The sequence below is a fragment of the Vipera berus genome (assembly GCF_964194415.1).
Source record: "Vipera berus genome assembly, chromosome: 2".
Taxonomy (NCBI): domain Eukaryota; kingdom Metazoa; phylum Chordata; class Lepidosauria; order Squamata; family Viperidae; genus Vipera; species Vipera berus.
This window is the reverse complement of record NC_138203.1, coordinates 238,870,985-238,897,767: the sequence shown is the minus strand read 5'-3', so window position 1 is coordinate 238,897,767 and position 26,783 is coordinate 238,870,985. Positions and strand designations below refer to the sequence as shown.

Genomic DNA, 26,783 nt, shown 5'->3' with positions numbered 1-26,783 from the left:
TTATAAAAAAAATTGAACCTGATATTGAAGATTGATTTTTTTAAAATATATATATATATTTGTTACTGATATATCTATTTTCCTAGCTGCAAGACTTTAGTCTGTGATCTTTGGTCACTTTGGTAGATATTGTTTTCTGTCACTAAGTTTTCATTTATTGACAAAAGAAATTGAGCAACATTTGGATTTCTGATTTACAAATATGAAAAGATGTCATCTATATTTTGATCTATTGTATGTCGCTATACTTAGGATAGAGTAGCTTTCTCCCCAAATTTGCAGAGTTATCTGTTGAAACATTCTGTTGTTAAGATTGTCATTTGTAGTATGCTTCATAATGTCTTGCAGCTTTCGACTGCTAAGTAAAGTAATAGAGCAGCTCTTCTTTTTCTTTATCGATCAGCCCCTGATCCTCATCTTCTTTCTCCTTGAAAGCAGGAGGCTCAGAACGAAAAATTAATCTTCGGCCAGTCTAAAAAATGATCACAGGGACACTTAAGAACAACTCGGCACATTTTATACTGAAATAATGCAAATAAATTCATTTTGCACTAAGTGTATATCGGTAAAAGCAGGGCCAACTTCTCCTGACCACCTTTTTTAAACCTGAGCACGGTTTTATTTCTTCTTTCCACAAAGAAGTTTCTAACTATGCTTCTTCCCTGCTGTCATTATTTCATTCAATATGAGCATAACAGAAACATGGCTTCTTCCAGCAAGGAATATTCAATACATTTAAAAATTGGAAGAATTTTTACCTGTCTTCTTGGCAGAAGATACTCCTTAACAATAAAAAAAAATTACAGTTGCGTTTATTATTTGGTAAACTGAAACTTATGTAGAACACCAGTAATAATTACCACTTCATTCAAATACCTGATTTAATGTACAATGACTCAAAAATTCTCTATGATTTGTGATTTCTAATTCTCAAATCATAGTTAGGTTCAGTACATGACCTCATAAGTTATGGATGGTATGTGTGAACAACAACAAAATCCCTAGAGAATCATCTCAAAATGTTCAATTTGGAAAGTAAAATACCTGTAAAATGTTAGAACTGATATTTTGGGTAGGTATAAAGTTCTATATCTATAAGCAGGCAGTACTACTCTGCCATTGCTGGAATAAACAGCTAAACCTGTGTCGTACCTCTAGGATAGCAGCCTATCAGTGCTACCCTTTGTGCTGCTTGATAAGATGTGTGTTATTTTTATACATAAGAAATTCTGCCTTTCTGGTACTTCTGCATCACTGAGAGTGGCTAGCAAAGGTTAAGGTCAGTATAAAGCATTGAAACGGTGGAATAAATTATGAGGTAGTAAAAACAAAATAGCTTTAGCGCTTCCTGTAAAATGAAATTGTAACCACGGTTAAGTGCCAACCTCGCTTCCCAAGTTACTGGAGTTCTACAATACTCGTGTATCCTCTAATACAGGGAAGTCAAACTGCTGGCCTGCAGGCGGTTGCATCATGTAGAGGTCACGCCCACCCCAGCTCCAGCAATGCGAAAAAAGTTGTGATATGTCGTGACACGTCATGTGACACGGCGAATTTGACACCTGTGCTCTTAATATGTTCCTTTGCTGAGCAACAACCAATTCATTTATTTGCATTATCAATCACACTTTTGGTATAGTAGTGTTGAAAATCACCAGAAGACTTATATAGGCAACACCTAAGGCAGAGTTGTCAAACTGGCGGCCCACGGGCCAGATGCATCACATGCAGGCCACGCCCACCCTGGCTCTGCAAAGGCAAAAAACGTCACAATATGTAATGTGATCGAGTTTGACACCCATGCCTTAAGGCAGAGGTCCCCAACCTTTTTGGCACCAGGGACTGGTTACATGGAGAGAGTTTTTTTCCGCGGACCAGAAGGGGTGTGGTTTTGTGTGCTGCCTGCATCCTGTGGATGGGGTTTTCCTTGTTTATGTGGACCGGTTGCTGGCATGCCATGGCCCGGTACTGGTCCACGGACCAGGGGTTGGGAACTCCTGCCTTAAGGAATTCTGGATCTAAGCCATTTAGAACTTTAAAGGTAATAAATGCTTCAAATTGTGCCTGGAGAGAGCCTGATAAGCAATGCAGACATGGTTCTACTTGTAAATGTGCTAGATTCCTCTGTTCCTCTGTTATGGCAGCTCTAAAATTTCTGAAAGATCCAGAGGATAGTTCCATGCAGAGCACATTGCAGTTACCTAACTTAGATGTAACTAAAATGTGTCATTATTGTGGTCTCTTCTAACTTCATTAGGAGCTGACCCAGTTTGCATATGTACTAACAGGCTAGAAAAACGGATTCTTCAGAGAAAGATGATCTTATCCAAAATCAGCTGAATTACTATTCAGATTTTTATTTTCTTCCACTAAGGCATCTCTGTTTTAAGATTATCTCCATTTATAAGGATTGGTTTTCTTTTAGTCCATTGTGGCCAGTCGCATGCATTGATTCAGAACATGAACAACTTCCTCAACTCAATATTCCCCCCACCAATCTGGCTCCTCTTATCAATTAAGGATGGAAGTCTGACTCAATCTTGAGCCCGTCAGGATCAAACACCTGGCAGTGAACAGAGTTAGCCTGCAATGCTGCATTCTAGCTACTGCACCACCACCATTGCTGCTGCTGTTGTTATTATTGATCATCGCACAGTCAGCCTGATGTTCAGACTGGATTTGGCATTTTTGTCTACCAAGGACCTGGGATAGGCTGATGTGGATGTTTGATGGTATTATAGATATCGTCGCAGGATAGAAGCACTTCCTTGTAAGACCCCCTTTTGCAATTGACTAATGGTGAATTTGTCAATGCCAGTGGTGTTCAAGTGGTGCTCCAGTTGTTTTGGAATTGCACCCAAGGCACCTATTACTATTGGTACTACCCTTGCTTGCCTTTGCCACAGTCTTTCTATTTCTATTTGTAGGTCTTTGTTTTTTGTTATCTCCTCCAGTTCTTTCTCATCTATTCTGCTGTCTCCAGGTGCTGCCACGTCCACTATCCAGACTTTTTGGTCTTTCTTATTAACAGTTGTTAAGTCAGGGGGGTTGCAGGTGCTTGTCTGTTTGAATTCTCAAGTCCCAGAGCAGTTTATCATTTTCTATGACTTTCTCTATTTTATGATCCCACAAGTTCTTGCTTACAGGCAAATGATATTTCTTTCAGATCTTCCAATGCACCATTGTTGCTACTTTGTCATGCCGTTGCTTGTAGTCAGTCTGTGCAATCTTCTTGCAGCAGCTTACCAAGTGGTCCACTGTTTCTTCAGCTTCTTTGCACAGGTGGCACTTACTGTCTGTTGCTGTCTTCTCAATTTTGACTTAGTATGCATTTGTCCTTAAGGCTTGGTCTTGTGCAGCCAGAATTAGTCCCTCGGTCTCTTTCTTCAACTTTCCTGCTCTTAGTCATTGCCAAGGTCTTGTTATTATCTGCTTTCCCAGCTATTTTTTTAATGTACTGGCCATGTAGTGCTTTGTCTTCCCATGCCTCTATTCTGTTCTTCATTTGGTCTTTCTTGTAGGCCAGTTTGGTCTCTCCAGTAGTCAGTAAGCCTTCCTGATATACTAATTTCAGTGGATCTTCATCATTGTCCTTCAGATATTCTTCCAAAGCCATTTCTTCTTCTTCAACCATCTGACGTACTTGCAGCATTCCACGTCCACCTATTTGCCTTGGTAGATAGACTCTGTCAATGTCACTGCGTGGATGAAGGGCATGATTCATTGACATTATTTTTCTGGTCTTCCTATCCATTGCTTTTAGTTCTGCTTGAGTCCAGTCCACTATTCCAGCTGTGTATCTAATGATTGGAGTTGCCCAGGTGTTGATTGCCTTCACGATATTTCCTCCATTGAGTTTGGACTTTAAGATCTTCTTCACTCTCTTGATGTATTCACCTCTAATCTTTTTCTTGGCTTCAGTGTGCTTGATGTTGTCAGCTTGTATTATTATTATTATTATTATTATTATTATTAGTAGTAGTAGTAGTAGTAGTAGTAGTAGTAGTAATCCTTACTATTTTCATTATATTTAATAGTAAAGTGTAGAAAGGGGAAAGCCTGAGCTAGGTTTTCACTTTATAGCAAGAAATATCACTAATCAAAAACCCCTTTGCACTTGCAATCTTTGGTCTTAGAAACAAGGCACAAATGTAGATTCTGAATCCAGTCAGACCTTATTCTTGTTCATGTGTAGACATGAGGGGTCCTTGGTGCTCCCTGAGCTTCCTTGTTTTCTTGCAGACAGTTCATTGCCCAAATTAGGTAATATTAATGCTAGTGATGTTACCTAGTTTGGTTAATGAAACATCTGCAGTAAAACAGACAAGCTCAGAGGGCACCAAGGACCCTTCATGTCAACCCTGAGCTACAAATACTCTCCTTTATTGGTGCCTCCTGTATAAACCGTTCTGAACTAGAGTTACAAAAGGCTTTGGATGGGAGAATTGATAAAATAGTCTGAGCTGCTGAAATCGCAAAAGGATGTAACAGCAGATGCTCAGGAGATACTCAACATACCTTCTTCTTAACATCAGCTTGTGCTCTTGCCAGGGCCCGCTGCAGCCTCTCCTCCTGCAATTGTCTCTGCTGCCTTATCTTTTCTTCTCTCATCCTGGCCAAATAAAAGAGCAGATTAAAAGTTAGAATTGCAAGTCACGTAAGCCCAAAATTGTCTTGGAGAATTCTACTGAGCGTTGGATCCACAAAGACCTTTGCTCTTCACATAAATGCTATGTTGAAAATCTCTCCCAGGATAAAAAAAAGCAGCTCCAAAGGGGTTAAATGCTTCTTGTGTGTCTGTTATCTGATTCATTGTCTTAGCTGGTTCTGGGATCAGTATTGTATATTGTATGTACTCCGCAAAATGGAGCTTTCTGACAATTTTATTACCTCTATCAGAACCTTTATTGAAAGCACCAGTGCAGCTCAAACTGTCAGTTTCACATCTCCCTGTTAAACCTGTACGACTGTCAAAAACCAAACATCCAAATGATGCTGGAAGGCCAGCTGTTTCTATGCATGTTTTCTGTACATAAGAGCATAAGATTCATCCACATCATACTATTAACTTACAATTTGCAATAAAAAGCTAGATGGTGGCCTTCATTTGATGCTCTTACCATGCTCACAAAGCAGTTTTGATGGCAACAAGTACCATGGCATCAATAAGATTAACTAGAGGGTGCACAAAAGGAGGTGGAGAAGGAATGTAATCTTCCTCGTTCTGTTGAAGGCACCATATTGGAGCCAACCCTGAATAGGATTTTTATCTTACCTCATCCTTCGTTCTTTCTCTTTGGCTTTCTCAGCCTGTTCTATCTTTCCTGGAGGCACCCTCTCAAGGCATTCTAGTAAGTCATCTAGCTGGTGTTCGATAACAGTGAGCATCTGCAAGGTTCCTAGGTTTGCCTCATTCTCTCCAATGCAGCGACGATAGACTTCCAGCACCTTTCGATGCAAACTCACCAACATTTTGTCCTGCAAATTAAGGTAAACTTTCAGGCATTACAAATCTAGGTTCTAGGACGTTCACATCAGCTGTCAGTTATATTAATAACATCACCTCAATGCCCTCCCATCTGATGCCTAGCTGTGACATGGGCTCTGGATAGCAGGAGACAACCAAAAACAAACATTTGAACCTCTCCAGATGGGGAGAGCTACAGAAGGTAAAACATTACAAAGCATTGCACACGCACGCACGCACACACAAACACACACACACAGAGACAAATGTTTAGATGAGCTCAGATCTGATCTCATTTTTCTTCTTCAGTGAGGCTGGGACTTTATCAGCATGCCACCTAAATCTTCACCATGTCCCTTTTTTACCTTTTCTTAAGATCGGGGTGAAGAATCTCAGGGAAAGAGCATGAGGTGGAGATTACCAGTATCTGTTTACCCTGTACAAGATCACAGCACTGTTTCTGACTCTTGGCTTCACTCAGGCTCGTTGGAAGAGTTGACAATCAGAATAGAGAATCCAAATTATCTTATGGACTCGGGAACGTGATCTTATGATCTTGTAACATTTTCTTTTCCCCTTTTCGTAGCCATCGCCCATTTGTACCGTTCTGTGAGACTGGGTCTATACGTACTGCACGTACCTTCTGATCTTCAGGCACAAGCTTTATCAATTGACTTGATGCTATACATACCTGAACATCTGCTTTGTACTCCCCAAAAGAAAAGACGCGTGCTTTAAGTTCCAGGTCTGCTGCGGTCTCCTCCTCTTTAACAATGTTGGCTTGCAGAGTGACAGCAAGCAATTTCAACTGTTCTATTTCACGATCCCTAATCCAGAATAAAATGAAGTCATTTTTGGAAGAGTTTGACATGAATAATTTTATACACTGCAATTACTTGGAAAGATGAGCTAATTCAATATATGCTCAATTCATACTTGGCTAAACCAGATTTGCAGCATTTTCTTTGGAGCTGTAAATCAGCAGCTTTCCACAGGGAAGATTATTTTCTTTCAACTCCCAGGTCCTGGATCTTCCCAGCCCCTCTATACTATTGACAAAGTTTTGTGATGTCTCGCCAGCATTCCTCCATTTTCTCCAAGTGATTAGCTTTTTGTACTTTTCTCTTGACACATGGCTCCATGGGGGAACTGGGTACAACAGTGGAATAGTGGCTCTACTATACTTTTACTGAGGATATAAAGTGTGTGGAAGTTGGCCTGTGTCCTTTTCAGGAGGGAGCACAGGGTCTTTGAGGCAGCCAAACCAGTTAACACTTGGGGAAAATTCTGAGTAAACTTACTCAAATGACAGTCTTTCCTATTATTTATTTATTAGATTTTTATCCCGCCTTATAAATAATTTAAGGCAGCAAAAATACCAAATACTCTTTCTCCTCCTATTTTCCCCACGACAACAAGCCCATGAAATGAGTTGGGATGAGAGACAGTGACTGGCTCAAGGTCCCCCAGCTGGCTTTTGCACCCAAGGCAGGACTAGGAAGTCACAGTCTCCAGGTATCTAGGTCAGCACCTTAACCACAACACCAAACTGGCTCTCTATGCTGAGATGCTCTGTACTAATATTTAAGTCATAATAATTACTGCTAACAAGGTTTATCATGTAAATGATCATGTCCACATTTTAATTAAGGCTGCTATTCTTACCATTTGGGGCAATTTGAACTATCTGAAAAGTTTTAGCTCATGGAAACATGCAAGACTGCATGTAAAGCAATAGTTGGCAGAAATAGATGAATGAAGCTGGCGTGTCTTGACATCTCCTGCTCCTTTACTCTCAAAAGTGGAATTGAAGAAATTGGTTGAAAATCTTACCAATGTTTCTTCCATTTTTGTTTCTCACAATAGATGCTAATATGTCTAGGGCTATGGGAGATGTAGGGTAGAACATTTTTTAACAGCAGGGCAGAAAAACAATATTGTTGGATGGTGGTGGCTACCATAGAGCCGTGGTGGCACAGTGGTTAGAATGCAGTATCGCAGGCTAATTCTGCTGACTGCCGACTGCCAGCAGTTCGGCAGTTCGATCCTGACCAGCTCAAGGTTAACTCAGCTTTCCATCCTTCTGAGGTTGGTAAAATGAGGACCCAGATTGTTGGGGGCAATATGCTGGCTCTGTAAACCACTTAGAGAGGGCTGTAAAGCACTGTGAAGCGGTATATAAGTCCAAGTGCTATTGCTATAGGTACGCAAAGAATAACTGACACTATTTGTTGCTCATTTTTGGAAATAAATAGAATATCCTTGTGTTGCAGGGGATTATTATACAGTAGGCAATCATTTGTACTTGCTTACATTTTATTGCGTGTGTTAACCAAAGTGTGCCGGAGCTCATCCAAAGTTTCCTCTGTCTCCTGAGAATTCTGAATCAGAGACAAGTTCTGTTCTTCCAGCTCTGTGAAAACCTGCAGCAGCTGCTGTGGATCTGTAAAGTATAATTCAGGTACCTGCCAAGGAAAGTATTAACATGAAGGTGTCTTGTATCGTCAATCAAGTTTACAGATTAAGAGAAAAAGCAATCTTTTTGTTGTTGTCCTGGATTAACTTTGCTAATCATTTCTCCACAGCACTGATAAAACGTTAAATTATAGCTAATTTTAGTGGCACAAAAATGGTGAAAGAGAGAAAAACAATTATCTATCTCAACTGTGAGATGGGCAGCATATAAATGTAATAAATAAGTAAATAAATAAAATATTTACAGTCTCTATCTCTAGCTAGCTAGCTAGTTATCATCTATCTCTGTCTATCATCTGCATTTTGGTGCTGTACTTCAATGAGTACAGCCAAATCAGCTAGTGAGGTATAGGGTTACATGTTAGGCTGGGCTTCTGAAAAATCCACTTCACATCCCTATTTAATGACAGAGTTCCCTGGGCTACTATTTCTTCTTCCAAACTACTTCACCAGATTATTGAGTAAATAAGAAAAGATCCCATCCACATGTGACCATCTTGACTAGGGTGGGCAACTCATAATCTGTATAGAGCCCAACCACATTTTTTGCAACATCAGGATTGTGCCATCAAAATTCAAGATGAAAATTATAATTTCTAAAGGTGCGATTGTCCTCCATTTCTTAGTTTAAACTTTTCAGTAGCTTTTAAGCTACTAAAATTTTCCAGCACCATTTCACCTTAAGAATTCCAGCTTCAAAATGTACAATTAATTGCAGAACTCCATCAGTGGTGCAGTTATATGCTAAAAACATTGAATTACTAACCTCATCATCTTCATCAGATAATTCTGGAGTAAATTTTTCTTCTGATGGGGCAATCTGTACACTCCTGTAGAAGTTTTTCCTGAGTTAATTGTTTACAGGGATTATAATGCAATGTTTATTTTATAGTTTATCTCGCTGATCCCTCAACATGTATTTTGAACTGGAGTTGGAAATGGATTACAAGCAACTGTTTTCCACTTTGTGGAAAGTTGGAAGAGATGACAGAATATCCATAGATGAAACTTATTAAACTGATTCAATCATTTATCCTCTTTCTCGGGAACTCTGGGAATTGTAGTTTTTTTCAGGAAATCTCCACATACTTTTCTAATAGATTATTTTAAGGGTGCCCTTATGCTATGTTCACCTGATGACTACTTAGACACAATGAGACAAATTTTTTTGGCCCTATTATGCAAGTAGATTGCCATTATTTTCTTTGGGATTTTTTTTCCTGTTTTTCTGTCCAGCCAAGAACTTGAGTATTCTCTGGTGGTCTCTTACCCAAATGTTAGCCAGATTTACTCCTGTTAAGCTTTTGCAAGATTTGCTAAATTCTGCTACATGCTACTACCTGTTTCCTTTCAGTTAATGGTTGGACTTCCTTCTCTCCTGCATACTTCCATTATTTTCCCCCTGGAAGAGTGACAACATTTCATGGCAAATTTTCAAAATGAGAATATGGAGGGGAGAAAAGGGAAGTCCCATTAGAGAAGCAAAGAGCTGTTTGTACAACAGTGGATACACACACACACACACACACACACACACACACAAATGGCAATATTATACAGAGTTTGACTTGCACAAGCCACCAGCACTTATATGTAGTGCTCCATACATCCTACATCTTTGCATTTATTCTGATTTGAGAGGCCAAAATAAAGGCATAATTTGAAAGATGTGCTACTGTAAGGTAATATACTATTTTCCTGTGAGATCCAATACCTAATTTTGGTGATTTCGATTCCTCTCTGTCTCTCTCCCGACTCACTTCCCTGACATACTTACGGTTTTCTGCTCTGTTGAGACTTTAGAGTCTGCCTAGAAGATACTCTGCTTAATTTGAAAGACTCCTTTCTAGACAAAACTTGGCTTGGTGTTCTAGAAGAGGGAGGCTCTATGTTAGTCACGTCAAAACTAGAACGTTTTGTTGTGCTTCCTGTTCGACGTCGGCCCTTGTCTTGAAGATCTTGAAAATCCTTCCCTGAATCTGAATACAGAAAAGCCCATTAATTGTGTCATCCTCATTTGAGTGTTACTGTTTGGAGAGAAAAAGGTAAAAAGACTATTATTGGTAAGTCATGATAGAAAGTGGGATGGGTACAATTTTTGGTTTTGTTCATTTTAATGACTAGAAGTTTGGTTGTACATCAGTGTGCCCAAAGGAAAAAAGAACACCCACCTCTATCATCTATACCTCTGCGAAAATATCCTCTGAAATATATATTTTTAATGTAAATCTGTGATGGAATGTAGTAAAGAGGTGGATTTCCAGGCAGGAGGGATTGCATTTAAAAGGAGTAAGAGGCAACTCAGCTCAAATATTATGTGTGAGAGAAAGAGAGTGAAGACAGCCCTCCCTTAATAGTTCACAGAGTATATTGTAGAGATAGTATAGTGCTTGCTATGGTATGATTTTATGAGACAATAAAGAACTCTGCTTGGATGAATCATCACATGTCATTCTTCGTTTGGGGCCTGACAAAGTTCCTTGTTGTTGTTAGATGCGAAGTCGTGTCCGACCCATCGCGACCCTATGGACAACGTTCCTCCAGGCCTTCCTGTCCTCTACCATCTGCTGGAGTCCATTTAAGCTCACGCCTACTGCTTCAGTGACTTCATCCAGCCACCTCACTCTCTGTCGTCCCCTTCTTCTCTTGCCCTCAATCTTTCCCAGCATTAGGCTCTTCTCCAGTGAGTCCTTCCTTCTCATTAGGTGGCCAAAGTATTTGAGTTTTAGCTTCAGGATCTGGCCTTCTAAAGAGCAGTCAGGGTTGATCTCCTCTAGGACTGACCGGTTTGATCGCCTTGCAGTCCAAGGGACTCGCAGGAGTCTTCTCCAGCACCATAGTTCAAAGGCCTCAATTCTTTGGCGCTCAGCCTTTCTTATGGTCCAGCTTTCACTGCCATACACTGCAACTGGGAAGACCATAGCCTTGACTATACGCACTTTTGTTGACAGGGTGATGTCTCTGCTTTTTAGTGTGCTGTCTAGATTTGCCATGGCTTTCCTCCCCAGGAGCAAGCGTCTTTTAATTTCTTGGCTACAGTCCCCATCTGCAGTGATCTTGGAGGCCAGGAAAATAAAATCTGTCACTACCTCCATTTCTTCCCCATCTATTTGCCAGGAATTGAGAGGGCCGGATGCCATGATCTTGGTTTTCTTAATGTTAAGTTTCAACCCAAGTTTTGCACTCTCCTTCACATGTAACACGAGGCTCTTTAGTTCTTCTTCACTTTCTGCCATTAGAGTGGTATCATCTGCATATCTTAGGTTGTTGATATTTCCTTAAGTTCCTTAATATGTATTTTTGTGCATATTATGAGATATGCAATGAGTGAATTTTGTCATGAGTACATGCTCCAGTTATAAAAATTTGTTAACATTACTATTTGTTTAAAACATTTGAAGAACCAAATAGCTACATACAATAAAAAATGGAAAAAGTCATAGTGCATGAAGAATAAAATATTAGTAATAAAGGATTTACAATTATACCATTTGAAATTCATTGTTTTTCAATTAATTAAATGTGTAGAACTAGGTTTATTGTATCATTTTAAGAAATAAGAGTTGCTTGGCAGTAAAATGGGTGGCATATAAATTTAAGAAATAAATAAAATAACTAAATAACTAAAAATCTCTATAAAACTCTAATCATTAGTATTAATACTGATATCACTCCTATTTTTCATTCTTCCAAAAATAAATGCACATATCAAGGGAAGGGAAGGGGTGCTTTTTTTAAAAAAAATCTGTATACAGATCTAGTACTGAGAAAGAAAAATCATATAATGAAAATCTGTGTCAGTCGTACACTTCCCTCAGTGTTGCTCATTGTTTTTGACAGTAAACAATTGCAGAATACATTGCAGAATAAGAGCCTTGGTGGAGCAGTGGGCTAATGCCTCCTTAAGTAACACCAGCTGCCTGCAATTAGTGCAGGTTCGCATCCCACCAGGCTCAAGGTTGACTCAGCCTTCCATCCTTCCGAGGTAGGTAAAATGAGGACCCAGATTGTTGGGGGCAATTAAGCTGACTTTGTAATAATGCCGCTTGGGGGGGCGGCGAAAGCCCTAATAAGCAGGCATATACAGAGAATGAAGGCTATTGCTAAGCACATTTGATTTGTGCTTAGATTGTAAGCCGCCCTGAGTCTTCGGAGAAGGGCAGGATATAAATGGGATTAAAATAAAAATAAAAATAAAAAAAAATCTTTCCTGACACTAAAGACTGAAAAAGACCAAAGTCTTGTAAGTTACAGCTCTTGTTTAGTCTCACTACCCTTTAAATATAAGGAAACAATACAAGGAAAATGGAAATTAGAGCAACGTGATGAGAATAGTGTCTGAATTATTTTAAATAGACAGTATTTTGCTCACTTTCTCACCTCTTGAGAAGTTCATGAGTCTTTTATTATTCCCCACATTATAATTATGTTGGCACAATAAGACATATTTTGCCATAACTTGGTATATCCTGGTATATCCAGTAACAGTCACAAATGCCTACATCAAACACACTCATTAGCTATTAGATCATAATGAGATCTAAAAAACAAAAAGGTACATTGATTTTCCCATGTCCTTTGGCAAATGAGTTTATTCATTACCTTCTAGAAAAACTGAATAGAAAAACAATAGTAGTATGATGTAAATGACCAGTAATTTTCTTTTCTTGGTTTGAGAATCAATTCACAGAATTAATAGACAAGCCAATTATTTTAGAAAGCACATATTCAGACTATAATTATATAGGATGGACAAAGGTCACCTCAAAATTGGGTTGTTTTGTTTCATAAATATAGATATATGTGCATGTGAAGCAAAATGCTTTTCAGGAGAAGGAAAGAAAATACTCAAGAGTAGCATTTGAGTACTGTTGTGAAATACCTTAAGAAATCTTAAGAAATTTAAAATAATTACAGTGGTAAAAAGTTGGCTCAAATAGTTTGTTTTTAAAATGTAAGCATAACTCTATATTGATTTTGCCTCAAAATGGACTCCACAGCCAGTTTTAATAATATAAAAGAAAGAAACATAAAAGTGAGATAACTTGAATGTATGGAGTATAATTTGAACAATAAGTGGAAGCACCCTTAATACCAATTAATTTGACAAGATAGAAGAATTTACTTGTTTAATGTGGAGGTTCTCTATACTATTGTTTTTTATTTTCTGTAATTGTATCATGCGGCTTGGCTTTCCTCCTGGTTGGTTTCTTCTGAAGATAGACGAGGTTTAGTAACGGCCTCTGAAGACCTATTATTATTTCTACGCAGATCTGAGAATCACACACAGTCTTGGGATTATGGAAATGCTTACCTTTTGACAGTCCTGATTTTTCATCTTTACTCTCAGAACTGGATTTATTCGCCTTTTCTCTCATCCGTCGTCTTTCATGATCTTCCCGCCATTCTTTGGGAGACAGTTGATAGAGGAAATCCTTGAACACCACATACTCCTGCAAAGTGTCCTCAAACCGGGCTATCTCACTGAAGAAAAGAAACAGTCATTGCATCGAGAGCAAATGGAGATTACTCTCCAGCACTTCCCAAGGACACTATTGTGGAAAATTAGCGTAGGCACAAAGCTCCTCTCACCAAGTACAGATTTCAGAAAGTAAATTGACAATCATACATTTTTTAGACCAATCCATCCTAATCCATTTTCAAGATGGCATTCTGTCTTTCCCATGGGCAAAGAATTGTTCCAGCTGACCAGAAAGTGGGTGCAAAAGTCATTCAAATTTATGCCTGCCCTAAGTTCCTGCAGGTCCTGGAGCATGTCCAACCATGGGAAAAGGAATAAATTACTAGCCGTCCCTGCATTTTCACTACACCGTGAATGCATTTGTCTTCCTACAGTACACAAACATCTGAACAGTTGCTGTAAAGACACCGAGCCTTCGTTTCTGTGTGGCATTTAAAAACCTCTTGCTAACTGTGATGGTAAAAATGTAGCATGCTGGCAATTTTACAGCCAGATGCTTTTTGGGCAGCTACAAGTATGACTTTTATGTCGCTACAGTAGCTGGAGTGGAAAAGAGAGATTCTAAACTTAAAAGCACCAGGAACAGAATGTTGGGGGCTGCCGGGATAGGACAACCTCTAGAATCCTTTCAACCTTACTTCCCACAAAAAGGGGGAGAAGAAATACTTAGCAACACCACTAACCAGAAAACAGTCACTCAAGGGAGCCAGTTCTCCAAGCAAAAATCTGCTGCAATGTTTTACATTCCTTACCAAAGAAAAAGGAGGAACAGATAAAATCTTCACGATCTGCAAAGAGAGCACTGGTTATCATAGCTACAGGTGACAGATGCCAGGATGTCATTCCGCAACACCTGGCGTGTTCTCTGACCTAGAAAGATGAAGACTTCCTCGCTCCCCTGCAAGAGCATCGTGTATAGTTTCGGAATAGAAGACCTTTATGAGGAGAGCTCAGATATAATATTGTACTGCATTTACAGAATCAAGCTGCTTTGTTGTGATACTCAACACTGGCATCCTTTGACAAAACATTGTTTAAAAGCAGATGGCAATTCAGAATCTGAAACCCTAGTTTGAAGTTGGTTGGCAAACAATAGCTTGGCCTAACTATACATTGCTGTTATATATGCTCCAATAAATTCATTGGTCTATCCTGGAAGCCATTTGGCTGTAGATAGAAGAGCAGGCTAGAGGTTGTTGCTTAGGAAGAAAGGAAAATCTTAAAGTTTAGCTCGTCTCCTGGTGACGTGATGGACACATCCAAGCAACAATTCAAGCCCGTAGAGCTTAGGACTGCCCCTGACCTTCGCTCATTCCGCCGGGACCTGAAGACCTGGCTCTTCGAGCTTTCTGGCCTGGACTGAGAGTATTAACTGGGATTTTAATTGTAATTGGGGTTTTTAGTTCAAGGTTAGTGTAATCATTTTAATTGTTTTTAATTTTTGTAATTTGTTGTATTGTTTTTAAAAGACCCTGTGAACCGCCCTGAGTCCTACGGGAGAAGGGCGGTGTATAAGTCTAATAAAATCAAAAAAATCAAATCAAAATGCTATACCTTTTTTTCCCAGGATGCTTTTCAGCTTCCCGGTCTAGCCTACAGCTTTGATCTTCTGTGGTGGCCTCTCATCCGAGTAACTGCCAGGTCTGGCTCTCTGAGCTTCTAATCCAGAGAAGGTCAGCTAGACATTGCTGCCACTGCTGAAGTTTGCTGAGCACTGCTTCTTTATTACTTGGGGGGAAGGGTGAGGGAAAGTGGAAAAGCCCTAAAAATATCCCTTAATTTTACTATGAATGCTTGACTCTTTTGGTGGAAGATAAGCAATAATTTTATATATTGCCTGAAGCTAGGACATCTTCATAAAAAGCAAACGGCAAACTGATGGGTGATTGGGTTTGTGGGTTGGTCATGAGAAGAAAATGGTCTACTGAGAACCCCATTTCTCTCCTGGTGCTATTTACTTTGCGGGCCCATACTGCTAACATAATGTTGATTCCTCTGATGTGACTCCATTGACTCCCTTTTCTTCTGTCTTCAAATAAAGGATTCAGACAAGGCTAAATGAAATTTGTCCCACAAGGTGGCAGCATCCAGCTGACCTTGCCAAGTCATCAAGGTCAGACTTGGTAAGTAGCTAGATGACTCTCTAAAACAGGGGTGTCAAACTGCCAGCCCATGGGCCGGCTGCATCATGCGGAGGCCACACCCACCCCAGCTCCAGCAATGCAAAAAAAGTCGCGATACGTCGCAACACGTCATGTGACACGGTGAGTTTGACACCCGTGGACTAAAACGACTCTCTTAAATGGCTATCATTAAATCCCAGAGCAGTAGTAAAAAAAGAAAAAGCGCATTATGGAAAACATAATGGAAAACTAGTTTCATATTCTTGCCAAGAAAACAGCATTATTGTATCTATAAAGGTAAAGGTAAAGGTTCCCCCGCACATGCGTGCTAGTCGTTTCCGACTCTAGGGGCCGGTGCTCATCTCCGTTTCAAAGCCGAAGAGCCAGCGCTTGTCCGAAGACGTCTCCGTGGTCATGTGGCCGGCATGACTAGACGCCAAAGGCGCACGGAACGCTGTTACCTTCCCACCGCAGTGGTCCCTATTTTTCTACTTGCATTTTTACGTGCTTTCGAACTGCTAGCTTGGCAGAAGCTGGGACGAGTAACAGGCGCTCACTCTGTTACGCGGCACTCGGGATTCGACCCACCAAACTGCCGACCTTCTGATCGACAAGCTCAGCGTCCTAACCCACTGAGCCACCGCGTCCCTTATTGTATCTATGTAGTCATCCAAAGTCAAACTTAACTCAAGGAAGTATATGGTACAGGTTCTCTTGCTTGAGCAAGGGGCTGGACTAGAAGACCTCCAAGGTCTCTTCCGGCTCTATTCTATTCTGTCCTTATCTTTTAAATGAAACTTTAATTGATTTTGATGAATTGATCAATTTAATTAATTATTTCTAGACAACAATCGTGGAGGCAAAGGCACTATTATTTTTTCAGAGAAGTATTTCATTTTAAAATAATTCCTGTGGCAGGTCTAGTTTGTTTTTACCCCCCTAATACTTTGTTAGAAAAACAATAGCAATTTTCATTTTTTCATTTTAAGGCATTCCAAAGCATTTCTTTACATCTCCCCAAATGTTTCATAGGCAGGTTCATTCTGTTGCATTCTTGGTTGAAATAGCAACATTGTTACCTTTGGGGAAATTTATATTTTTTTAGCAATCTATGCATGTAAAATTCATTGGAGAGAGAAACAAATGGAAACCTATAAAACCTTGTTACCCATAACTCAGGCATATAATTCATAACCTGAACATTTAGCCTAAACATTTAGCACTAAGATCCAAAGAACTAGTGTACTTTTAACCGTATTGGGACATCCGGGAAAGGGAAACAGGGAGGAAGGAAAATATACCCTGGACTATATCTTCTGTAACTGCTACCTTTGGATGTTCATCATTTGCGCTGTCAATTCTCGGATCTCAATTATTTTCTCCAGTTTTGCTTTGGTTTCTTTTTCAGCGCTAAGAAAGAAGAAATAGAGACGGAAATTACCTGCAGAGTATGACTTGGGATTAGTGACATCAGAATTAAGAAAGATCTCAAGGTTTTAGGCCACTGTGAAAAGCCAGACATTGGCTAAGGAGATATAAACTTCTTCCTGGTGTTATTCTATTTCTCTCCTTCCCCCGATGCTTTCCTTCTTGTCTCTGCATATATATTGTTTGGGAACTTGGCTGAAGAATATGTAGGATGTAATGGTTCTCAATCAGGTTGATTTGACTCATTGTATTAAATGACACAACAGTGGGGTGACCCTCTTTTTCACGATCAACTGTGGAGGGATCATATAGCATAGCACTTAAGACTCAAATACCACTCCATAGTGCTTTACTGCAACTTTCATCTACCTGTGAATTTCTTTCGGACTTTTTGACTTCTGTCTGGTAAACATTTTCTTTAAGGCGTGGGATGGACAACCTACATGTTATTTAGAGAACAGATAAGGTAGCGCTCCTAATTTGTCAACATAGATTCAATTCTAGAACTTCACCATGAACCTTTTTTTTAAATAATGGAAAAAGAGATCTGCTGGTCTGGGTGGGAAGTGGAAGGCATCCCTGTAAAGGACCCTAACTAACTGTAGGAAGCTTAACTGCTTGGTGTTAGATTATCTAGCAGTTTTGTAACTCTTCAAAAATATCAGTAGGTGGGTTTTCTTGTGTTTGTTATACAAGAAGAAAGTATACTTTAGACATAATTATACTCATGAATTATTTGGCATCTGAATCCCAGTAGAAAAGATTTTACAAATAAATCAAGTCTCTGTTATGAATTCCATGAAGAATTGCATCAAGTCTGAATGGGTTTCTTAAAACAGCAGTATTTCCCCCCCCCCAGGGCTAGGCAGAAGTTTAAGTGGCCTTTGAGTTCTTTAAGGGATAGCTGAGAGATGCTGCACTTGATGAGATCAGAAGCACAAGAGTCTACAGCAGAGTCAAGATAAATAACTCTGGGCTATGATATAAAACCCTTGACATGCATACCTGTATTAGACACTGGGATGCAATAATGCAAGGGTGGGGTTTGTCTGATGAGATCACTCTTGTGTTTCCTTTTTGACACAATCTTGGTTTGCTACAGGGATATATGGTGTGAAGCATTTCTGAATCATTGCCAAAGGATGTGATACTCTAGCAGGTTCATCTCCAATGAAAGCATTAGAGGCAGAATGCTCAGAGATATGATTTGACTGCCTATAGTATGCTGAAGTTGTACAGACCTCTCTCCCCCCTCTCCCCCCCTCTCTCTACCTCTCTTTCTCAAAACTGCCATGTTTTGTTGAAACTAGAAAATCAGGATGTCATTTCTGAAATAATTTGTTCTCCAGTCTGAAGATAGAAGGTGAATGTCACTTAAGACACTTCTTTAGTTCACCAGGCATCTCTGACCATCCTTTTCAGACCAGTTATGAAAATGATGTGTCAGACATTTCATCCTTTGTCTGCCTGTATGTGCCTATGTTTACATTTTCTTACAGATTTTAATCCTACAAAAACTATAGGGGGGGGGGAACCAAGCCAACATTGCAATTCTCCCCCTTCTGACATCATGCCCTACCATGCCCTCTGTAGCCCTGGGAGATTTCCCTCCCAAAAAATATCAAGTGCCCTTTTGTTCAATATGATGATTGCATAAATGCTTGTAGGAAGCTACTGCAACCCTTGGTGTCTGATTCCATGTCTTCTACTGAAAACTGTAGGACCTCCCCAGGACTTGAGATTTCTATGAATGCTACAGCGTCAATCCTGTAGTTGAGTGTTACATTTTCAGGGCTTGGACAGAGTTTCTGTCATTCTCTTTCAGGAACTCATCAAACATGCCGGCATCCCTTTCCAAGACTTCCTCAGCTTTTTCCAGCTTGGCTTCTTCTTCGACAGCCAGATTTTCCAGTTTCTGAATTTCATCTTTTTTCACAGTGACGGCATACTGAAATGGAAAAGCCAGAAGTGATTGAGAAAGGGAGGCCCCAAAATGTCTCTTTTCAGTTCATGGACTTCAAGTGCTATTACCCCCCAAACTGTCCAATGATTTCTATCTTTCTCTTTTGTAACAGATACGTTGTTCAAGATAGATGACAGTTAACAGACACTTACGGGAGAAAGGTGGTGCAGAAATTTAATATATAAATAGCTATGTTAAGAGGTATCTGTATCTGTGTTTCTCTATAGGTAAAGGTAAAGGTTCCCCCGCACATGCGTGCTAGTCGTTTCCAACATGCGTGCTAGTCGTTTCATCTCCGTTTCAAAGCCGAAGAGGCAGCGTTTGTCCGAGGACGTCTCCGTGGTCATGTGGCCGGCATGACTAGACGCCAAAGGCGCACGGAATGCTGTTACCTTCCCACCGTAGTGGTCCCTATTTTTCTACTTGCATTTTTACATGTTTTCGAACTGCTAGGTTGGCAGAAGCTGGGACGAGTAACAGGCGCTCACTCTGCTACGCGGCACTTGGGATTTGACCCGCCAAACTGCCAATCTTCTGATTGACAGTTTCTCTATACAGCTGTACAATTCATGCAGACAAAACACGCCTATTCCTAGACATGGGAAAATATGCTATGGCTATAAATGGGATGTGGCCATGTATTTCCTCACCAGAACTTATATAAGCAGAGAAGCCCGTGGCATAAGTCATCTAGCATCTTCCACCAGGCAAGTTACTGAAACAATTCCTCTTGTTAAAAGCTACTGTTGAGTTGCAACGAAGCAACACCATTTACTGCTGCATTTGTAATTAGTCCTTCCATTTTCAAAGCATTCAGAATCAGACTGGTGCTGGTACCTCCCATTTTATCCTCGCAATAATTTGGTTGGGAGGAATAGTCTCCCCAAGGCCCACCAGTCAACTTGATGACCAAAAAAGACAACCCCCAGCTGTCCCTAATTCAGATCCCAGGCTCTTCACTATCTCAAACTGATGTATAGGCAACACCGCTAGAACAAAATGAAATACCTGCAGCAAGAACATCTGCCGCTTCTGATTGATGTAATCATGCATGGTCTCTCTCTCTACAACCTGGTCTGGTGGGAAAAAGAAAAGAAAAGGAAGGAAGGAAGGAAGGAGGGAAGGAAAAAAGGGGCAGTCGTGCAAGTCACAACATCCAAATGCAGCATGCCACAGTGAAGTGAAAGGGCAATGTTTTTAGGAGAGCTTCCCAAAAAAAATCTCTTTCCATTGACTGAGCTGGTTGAGAGACACTTACAGCCAACAATTTTATCACTTCCATAATTTAAAGGTAAAGGTAAAGGCTCCCCCGCACATGCGTGCTAGTCGTTTCCAACTCTAGGGGCCAGTGATCATCTCCGTTTCAAAGCCGAAGAGCCAGCGCTTGTCCGAGGACGTCTCCGTGGTCATGTGGCCGGCATGACTAGACACCAAAGGCGCATGGAACAGTGTTACCTTCCCACCGTAGTGGTCCCTATTTTTCTACTTGCATTTTTACGTGCTTTCGAACTGCTAGGTTGGCAGAAGCTGGGACGAGTAACAGGCACTCACTCTGTTACGCGGCACTCGGGATTCGACCCGCCAAACTGCCGACCTTCTGATCAACAAGCTCAGCGTCCTAACCCACTGAGCCACCACCATAATTTAGAAACACCATAATTTAGAAACTGGCTATTCGATTACTAAAAGTGTTCTGCTTCTATGTGAAATTGCACTTCATCTCTTCTACTCATCTTTGCTCTATTTATTTCATTTAATCTTATTTTCTGAGCACTTGTAAATAACAATTGATCTTGTATCAGGGATTTCTTAGATGTGCAGCTGACTAGTGTACATTACCGCGGCAAATACCATTTCTGGAGATGGCAGGCACTTGTAGATTTTGGTGCACATAGAAACTCTTAGATATGATCCCATGGCATATATAAGAGCCCTTCAGAAACTTTCAAACTCTGGTGAATCTCATCTATATTACAGAGTGTTTTAGAAACATTTTGAAGACCCTTAAGAAAATGTTATTCTTCTTACACTCCAACTTATGGTCAAGTTATAAAGAGAATTTTAAGCTGATCCTATAAAATAGAGTCCATACTTTCACCTCTATGCTAAGATCTTTCCTGAAATTATTTGCATAGATGTTTCCCTAATGACTTGTTTTAAAAAAATCCTAACCAACAAATGAAATATTATAGAAAGATTAATAAACAGAGGCCTGATGCTTTGGCTGTTTCCCTGTTCAAAATAACCCTCCCTTCCCAACTGTTTTTCTTTTAAAAGCTTGGAACAGATAACTCCAAATCTGTTTTACTGTTGAGTATTTAATGCTAACAAAAGACAGGAAGGGAATAACTTAACCTAAAGCAAGTCTGCACCCTCACCTAGATTGGATCTTTGGGGAACCATATCTAAAAGTATAATTTCAGTCTGAATGTGAAAAATGAGAATCCGAAGCTGGAAGCTTGTGCAGTGTATGTTCTGATTCCAAGTAGTTATCCTGCCTCATAGCATCCTAGGATCTGAATGCTTTGCTCAGCTACCTTTAGTAATTGCTATCTTCCAGGAGATGCTTTCTCGGAGAGTTTTGAGTCGTTCGGTTTCTGCTGCTAACTCCTTGTCCTCAGCTTCTTCTTCCATTTCGATCGCTTTCTTGAATCCTGACTGCTTGGCACTCTGCAGAGTGGAGCAAGTCATTTTCTCATGGACTTTCAGAGTCTTCCGTCGCTCTCGCTCCTAGAGGGAAAGGAAGAGTGAGTTGATTAAATGCTCCATGGTTATTGGAGGCTTTATAAGATGGCTGCCCCAACAAATGTATATTTCCAGTATGAAGGACTGTATAAGAAAATGCAGTTGCCCAGGAGGTCAAAATGGAACTGTATTTTAAAATAATGGGTCTCCCAATTATGAAATACATGGCCAGTCATGGGAAAAGCCCTTGGAGATGGCCAGGAGGCTTACGAAACTCAGGCTGACAAGAAACACACAGAACCCAAACCATTCAATATTGATGATCGTGTCTACCTCCCCACCCACTACCTACAGGCTCTACAATCTTCAAAGAAATTAGGACCCAAGTTTGTGGGGCCCTTTCCCATCAAACATATTATAAACCCTCCAGTGACTGCAGAACTGGAATTGCCAAAGTCCCTGAGTTGGGTCCATCCTGTGTTCCATTGCAGTTTATTAAAACCTGAGGTTATTTCTCCCCTTAGGCCAAGCCTTCCACCGCCTCCCAAGCCAATAATGGTTGAGGGGGAGCAACATTTTGAAGGCAGAGAGATCTTAGACCCCTGCAGGCATAGGGGAGAACTCTAATATTTATTAGCATGGAAGGATTTCCCCAAAGCCCAAAATGAGTAGGTAAATCGTTGCCGTGTTAGAGCTCCCACACTCGTCAAGCATTTTTATAATCAGTACCCTGATAAACCTAAATAATGTTTCCCTTAAACTTCCTGATTTTCTTTCTCTCCTTGTTTACTATGTTTCCTTCTGCAGGACTGATGTCATTTTTTTCAGGGGGCAGCATGTCAGATCCACCATGCTGGTGTCTTGTCATTCAGTTGGAGGGTAGGGAGGAAGGTTGCTGGCATTTTTTGCATGCTTTCACTTTTGCTGTAACTGCTTGAGAATTAGGGAGGGGGATTATTTTCAGAGATGAAGCAGACTCCTTCCCAGCCGGTTCCAGCCTAGTTCCAAGGCTGTCGTACCCTGAGGGTGACCTGTTATCTACCCAGCACCTCAGTGTTCTCAAAACAATCCTGCAGCATCACATTGGATGCTGATGGACTGGTTAGGGGAGGGGCTGGGCTTGAGGAAGTGAAAAAATTGCTTTATGCTTCATGTGGGACCTTCAGGTTCAGCCTGACTTTTCACTATCCACTTTCTCTCAATAAAAGTTGTTTTAATTAAGCTCAATGGAGTCAAGAGTTTCACTTTCCTGAGGGATCAGCTGGGGCAGGTCCTAACTTTTTGAGCTAATTATTCATTCCACGAGATCAGTTATATATGAAACATACAGAAAACAGAAAAACAGAATTGGAAGGGACTTTGAAGGGCTTCTAGTACAACCTCCTATTCCAGGGCTTTTCAACCTTTTCACCCATTGTACCACTTTTAGCATATGGCAACATCCAAGTACCACCAGTCACCTAGCAAGGTGTCAAAAACTTGATGAACACCCCCCCAAAAAGGAAAAAAGTGATGAAGTACAGGTAGTCCTCAACTTACAACAGTTTGCTTAGTGACTGTTCAAAGTTACAATGGCACTGAAAAAAGTGCCCCCCAAGCCACAGCCGAGCAAGAAACCTGCCTGCCTGCCCGGCGGCGCTCTTCCTCCTGTCCGAAGTTTTTATTGTTGTGAGCATTTTTGTTGAGGACTGGCAGTGGGGAGGGGTGGGGGTTGGTTTTTATTCCCCACTGCTGGGTGGTTGCAACAGGTTTTGGTCACTTCACATGACCCTGGGACACTGTGACCATCATAAATATGAATCAGTTGCCAAGCATCTGAATGTAAATCACAAGCCCCTGGGGGTGCTGCAACATTCCAGCTGATTGGCGCTTCTGGGCTCAGCAGAAGTGCCAGGATCAGCGCCGAGCTCCAGCTGGAGCCTGGCACTTATCCTGGCACTTCTGCTGAGCTCTGACAGCCCCGAAGAACCGCTGATCCTGGTGCTTCCACTGAGCCCTGACAATCCTGCAGCTCCAGCCGTCTCTCGCTCAGGCTTGTGCGGTGCTGCCACCGGTTCAGCTCATTCCCCTCCCCCGATACTACTTTTCTAGGATGGTCGCGTACCACCTTCCAGGTGCCAATGTACCACAGGTGGTACCCGTACCACTGGTTGAAAAGCCCTGTCCTATTCAAGAAGGAAATCCTATACCATACCACACACCTGAGGTATAGCATCCTTCTCCCAGTACTTATTATGAAATTAGCTTTGGTGCTGCTATTCCACATTTGTTTAATCTACAGTAGTGCTGAGCAAGACTACGCAAGGAAAGCAAAGATCAAGCTTCCTTAACCTGCTGCCCTCCAGTTGGATTGAGTTCCAGTTAACATAACCTCCAGCTAGCATACCCAGTCATTTTCACTGGATGATGCTGGATTCCCATGTTATGAGAAAGAAGATTCTCTCTATCTATGCTGTCTGAACACGCAATCCTCTCCTATCATCTGTATTCTTTTTTAAAAAAACAAGCTCTCCCCACTTCAGCTTAGGTTGCACTTTTGACTCTTTTCCAGAACGATTGGTGTATCTTATTATTTAACACAGAGTTTTTCTAAAAGTCTCAGTGACTCTCCTTAACCCATACAAAATAATATTGCAATAAGTAATGATATTATTTCTGCTATGAAATCTCTTAGCTCAATGAGACAGTACACCAGTTCAGTGGGAAGAAGGCACATCACATAGTCAGCATTCTGATTAGCCACAAGTGGGGAGAATTTCTTTCAGAAACGTCCTGTATTTTCTACATACCAACTTGGCCTTTTCTTTCTGTTTATCTCGCAGCAAAAAAATGTCAATATCTGCAGGGATTTTGAATGGGTTTTGTTCCAACAGCAGGTTTGTGTCGTGAGGAGGAGCTGAAAAAAAATAGGAAAGCAATAGAGCAGCATTATGTCTTCCTAACATAATGAGTAAATTAAGAATAATCAAAATTTGTCCAACTGAGCAAAGAAGAATGAAAGAATGTTGGTGAACTTCATCAGAAATGAATGACCATTTGAACAAATATAATTGACTGATAATTCCATGGCCAACTCAACGCAGGACAATTCAACAAATATAAAAGTTAAATTAATTTTGACGGAACCTGGGCAATAATAATAATAACTAAAGCCAATCCAGAAATACAAGAGTTACACAACTTTCAATGAAATGTGGTCACCAATAATAAAAGTAACTGATTAAAATGATTAATTAAGCATTGAATTGTCCCACAGTGAGTTGTCCTATGGCAAATTATCCCATTTTGTGTTAAAAGACCTTTTGGAAACTTTGCAACATATCATACTAGAAAAGAGATTTGGACACAGTAGTGCTGTGTTCACATTTAAATGATATCTGAAGCATTTGGTATAAATAATTTCCAAATTATGAATAGCTCTATACTTAGCCTTATTTAAAATCAAGACAATTTATTATTTGCCACATGATAAACATTGGTTTTGAAAACAAATGTTTCTTTTTATCCCCTTTTCTTTTTTTTATTCTTCACTGTGACCTCAAGATGCTCTGAAAAGAATTCAAAGGTTTGGCAAGAATTGGAAAGGGAAGGTTTTTATCTTCATGAAAACATATCATTGGACTTCAGAGCCAAGGGAACATTAAAGAACATTGGTTCTACATTATTTGAAAGATGCTCTGATCCTGAAACATCCTGTTGTCAAGGAAGTTTAGAAACATTAGTGCAAGAATGGCAACTGGTCTGCTCAAAGTTGCTAAAATGGGAGTGACTTTCTCTGTTGTGCAGCAATTCTGAAAACTGATTGATTGTGTTAAAATTGCTCAGTGATCTACTGATGATTGTTTGCATAATGGGATTTGGGAGCTGACAATTAAAAAGAGAGACTTACTTGACTTGGTACCTGGTCCAGAACTAGACTTAGCAGAGGATATTGTAAACACATCTCCAGTTTGCTGAGATAACACTCGTGACCCTGATCCAATAAAGAACAAATTTCACTTAGTTATCCAGAAATAAGTTACGTTATAGGGAAAGTTGCTAGCACCTAAGTGTCAGCATCATAGGACTTGTCATACTTCAATGTTTGAAGACTGAAGACCATTCTGTATGGGGCACTTTGGGGGTGTGCCCTAGTAAGACCACACCTGGAATACTGCAGCCGATTTTGGTCACCATATCACAAAAAAGATGTTGAGAGTTTGGAAAAAATTCAGAGAAGAGCAACTAAGATGGTCAAATGCCTGGAGGCTAAAACATGTGAAGAACAGCTGTGGGACTTGGGTTTGGCCAGTCTAAAGAAGAGAAGAAATAGGGGAGACATGATAGCAGTATTCCAGTATCTGAGGGGCTGCCACAAGGAAGAGGGAGTCAGGTTGTTCACCAGAGCACCAGATGGAAGGACAAGAAACATTGGTTGGAAACTGATCAGAGAGAGAAGCAACCTGGAATTAAGGAGAAATGTCCTGACAGCGAGGACAATCAAGCAGTGGAACAGCTTACCCCCCAGAAATCGTGGACACTCCATCACTGGAGATTTTTAAGAAGAGACTAGACAATCACCTGTTCTCCTGCTTGAGCAGGGAGCTGGACTAGAAGACCTCCAAGGTCCCTTCCAGCTCTATTCTATTCATAAGGAACAGAGTCATGTTCATTAATAACATCCCCTTCCAACAGACTTCAAGATTAAGAAAAAATAATCTTCCTGACAGTACCATAGGGGCCTCTCTCTCTCCCCTCCACACACACACACACACACACACACACACACACACACACACACACACACCCCCATATGAACATAAATTATCAATAAACAACCTGGTACCTTTTAGCATCACCATGTCGACAAATACCTTTTTTGCTGACCTGCAAGAAGTGCCCACTTCAACCTAGGAGAAGTTTATGCTCCAGGTATTAAACTCCAAAGAAACCAAGCATCAATGAAGTTGTCTGTTTCAGAAGGAACAACCTACATGTATAATAAGGATAGGTCTGTATTCTGCTTCATGAGCTGCTCACACCCTAACATGAATTTTAAAACTGTGAAAGGAAGGAAGCATTAAATTTTAGGAAATAAAACAAAATAGCCTTACTGTAAATTTCTTCAGAGTCCCCTGAAGCCGTAGATGCATTTGAAGGGGCAAACGAGATTCCAGACAT

General features: G+C 40.5%; 1 protein-coding gene across 1 annotated transcript; it reads right to left on the bottom strand.

The window, feature by feature from the left end:
* Positions 1-16: 16 nt before the first annotated feature.
* CFAP100 (cilia and flagella associated protein 100) lies at positions 17-26,783 on the bottom strand (the record flags this gene model as incomplete). Its single annotated transcript, XM_081321504.1, has 15 exons — positions 17-472; positions 4,519-4,612; positions 5,276-5,478; positions 6,159-6,294; positions 7,781-7,932; positions 8,709-8,772; positions 9,720-9,921; positions 13,257-13,426; positions 16,877-16,957; positions 18,760-18,923; positions 19,947-20,014; positions 21,476-21,668; positions 24,413-24,519; positions 25,513-25,596; positions 26,717-26,783. 15 exons carry the CDS (start codon positions 26,781-26,783, stop codon positions 359-361), a joined length of 1,899 nt encoding a protein of 632 aa, XP_081177630.1. The 3' UTR covers positions 17-358.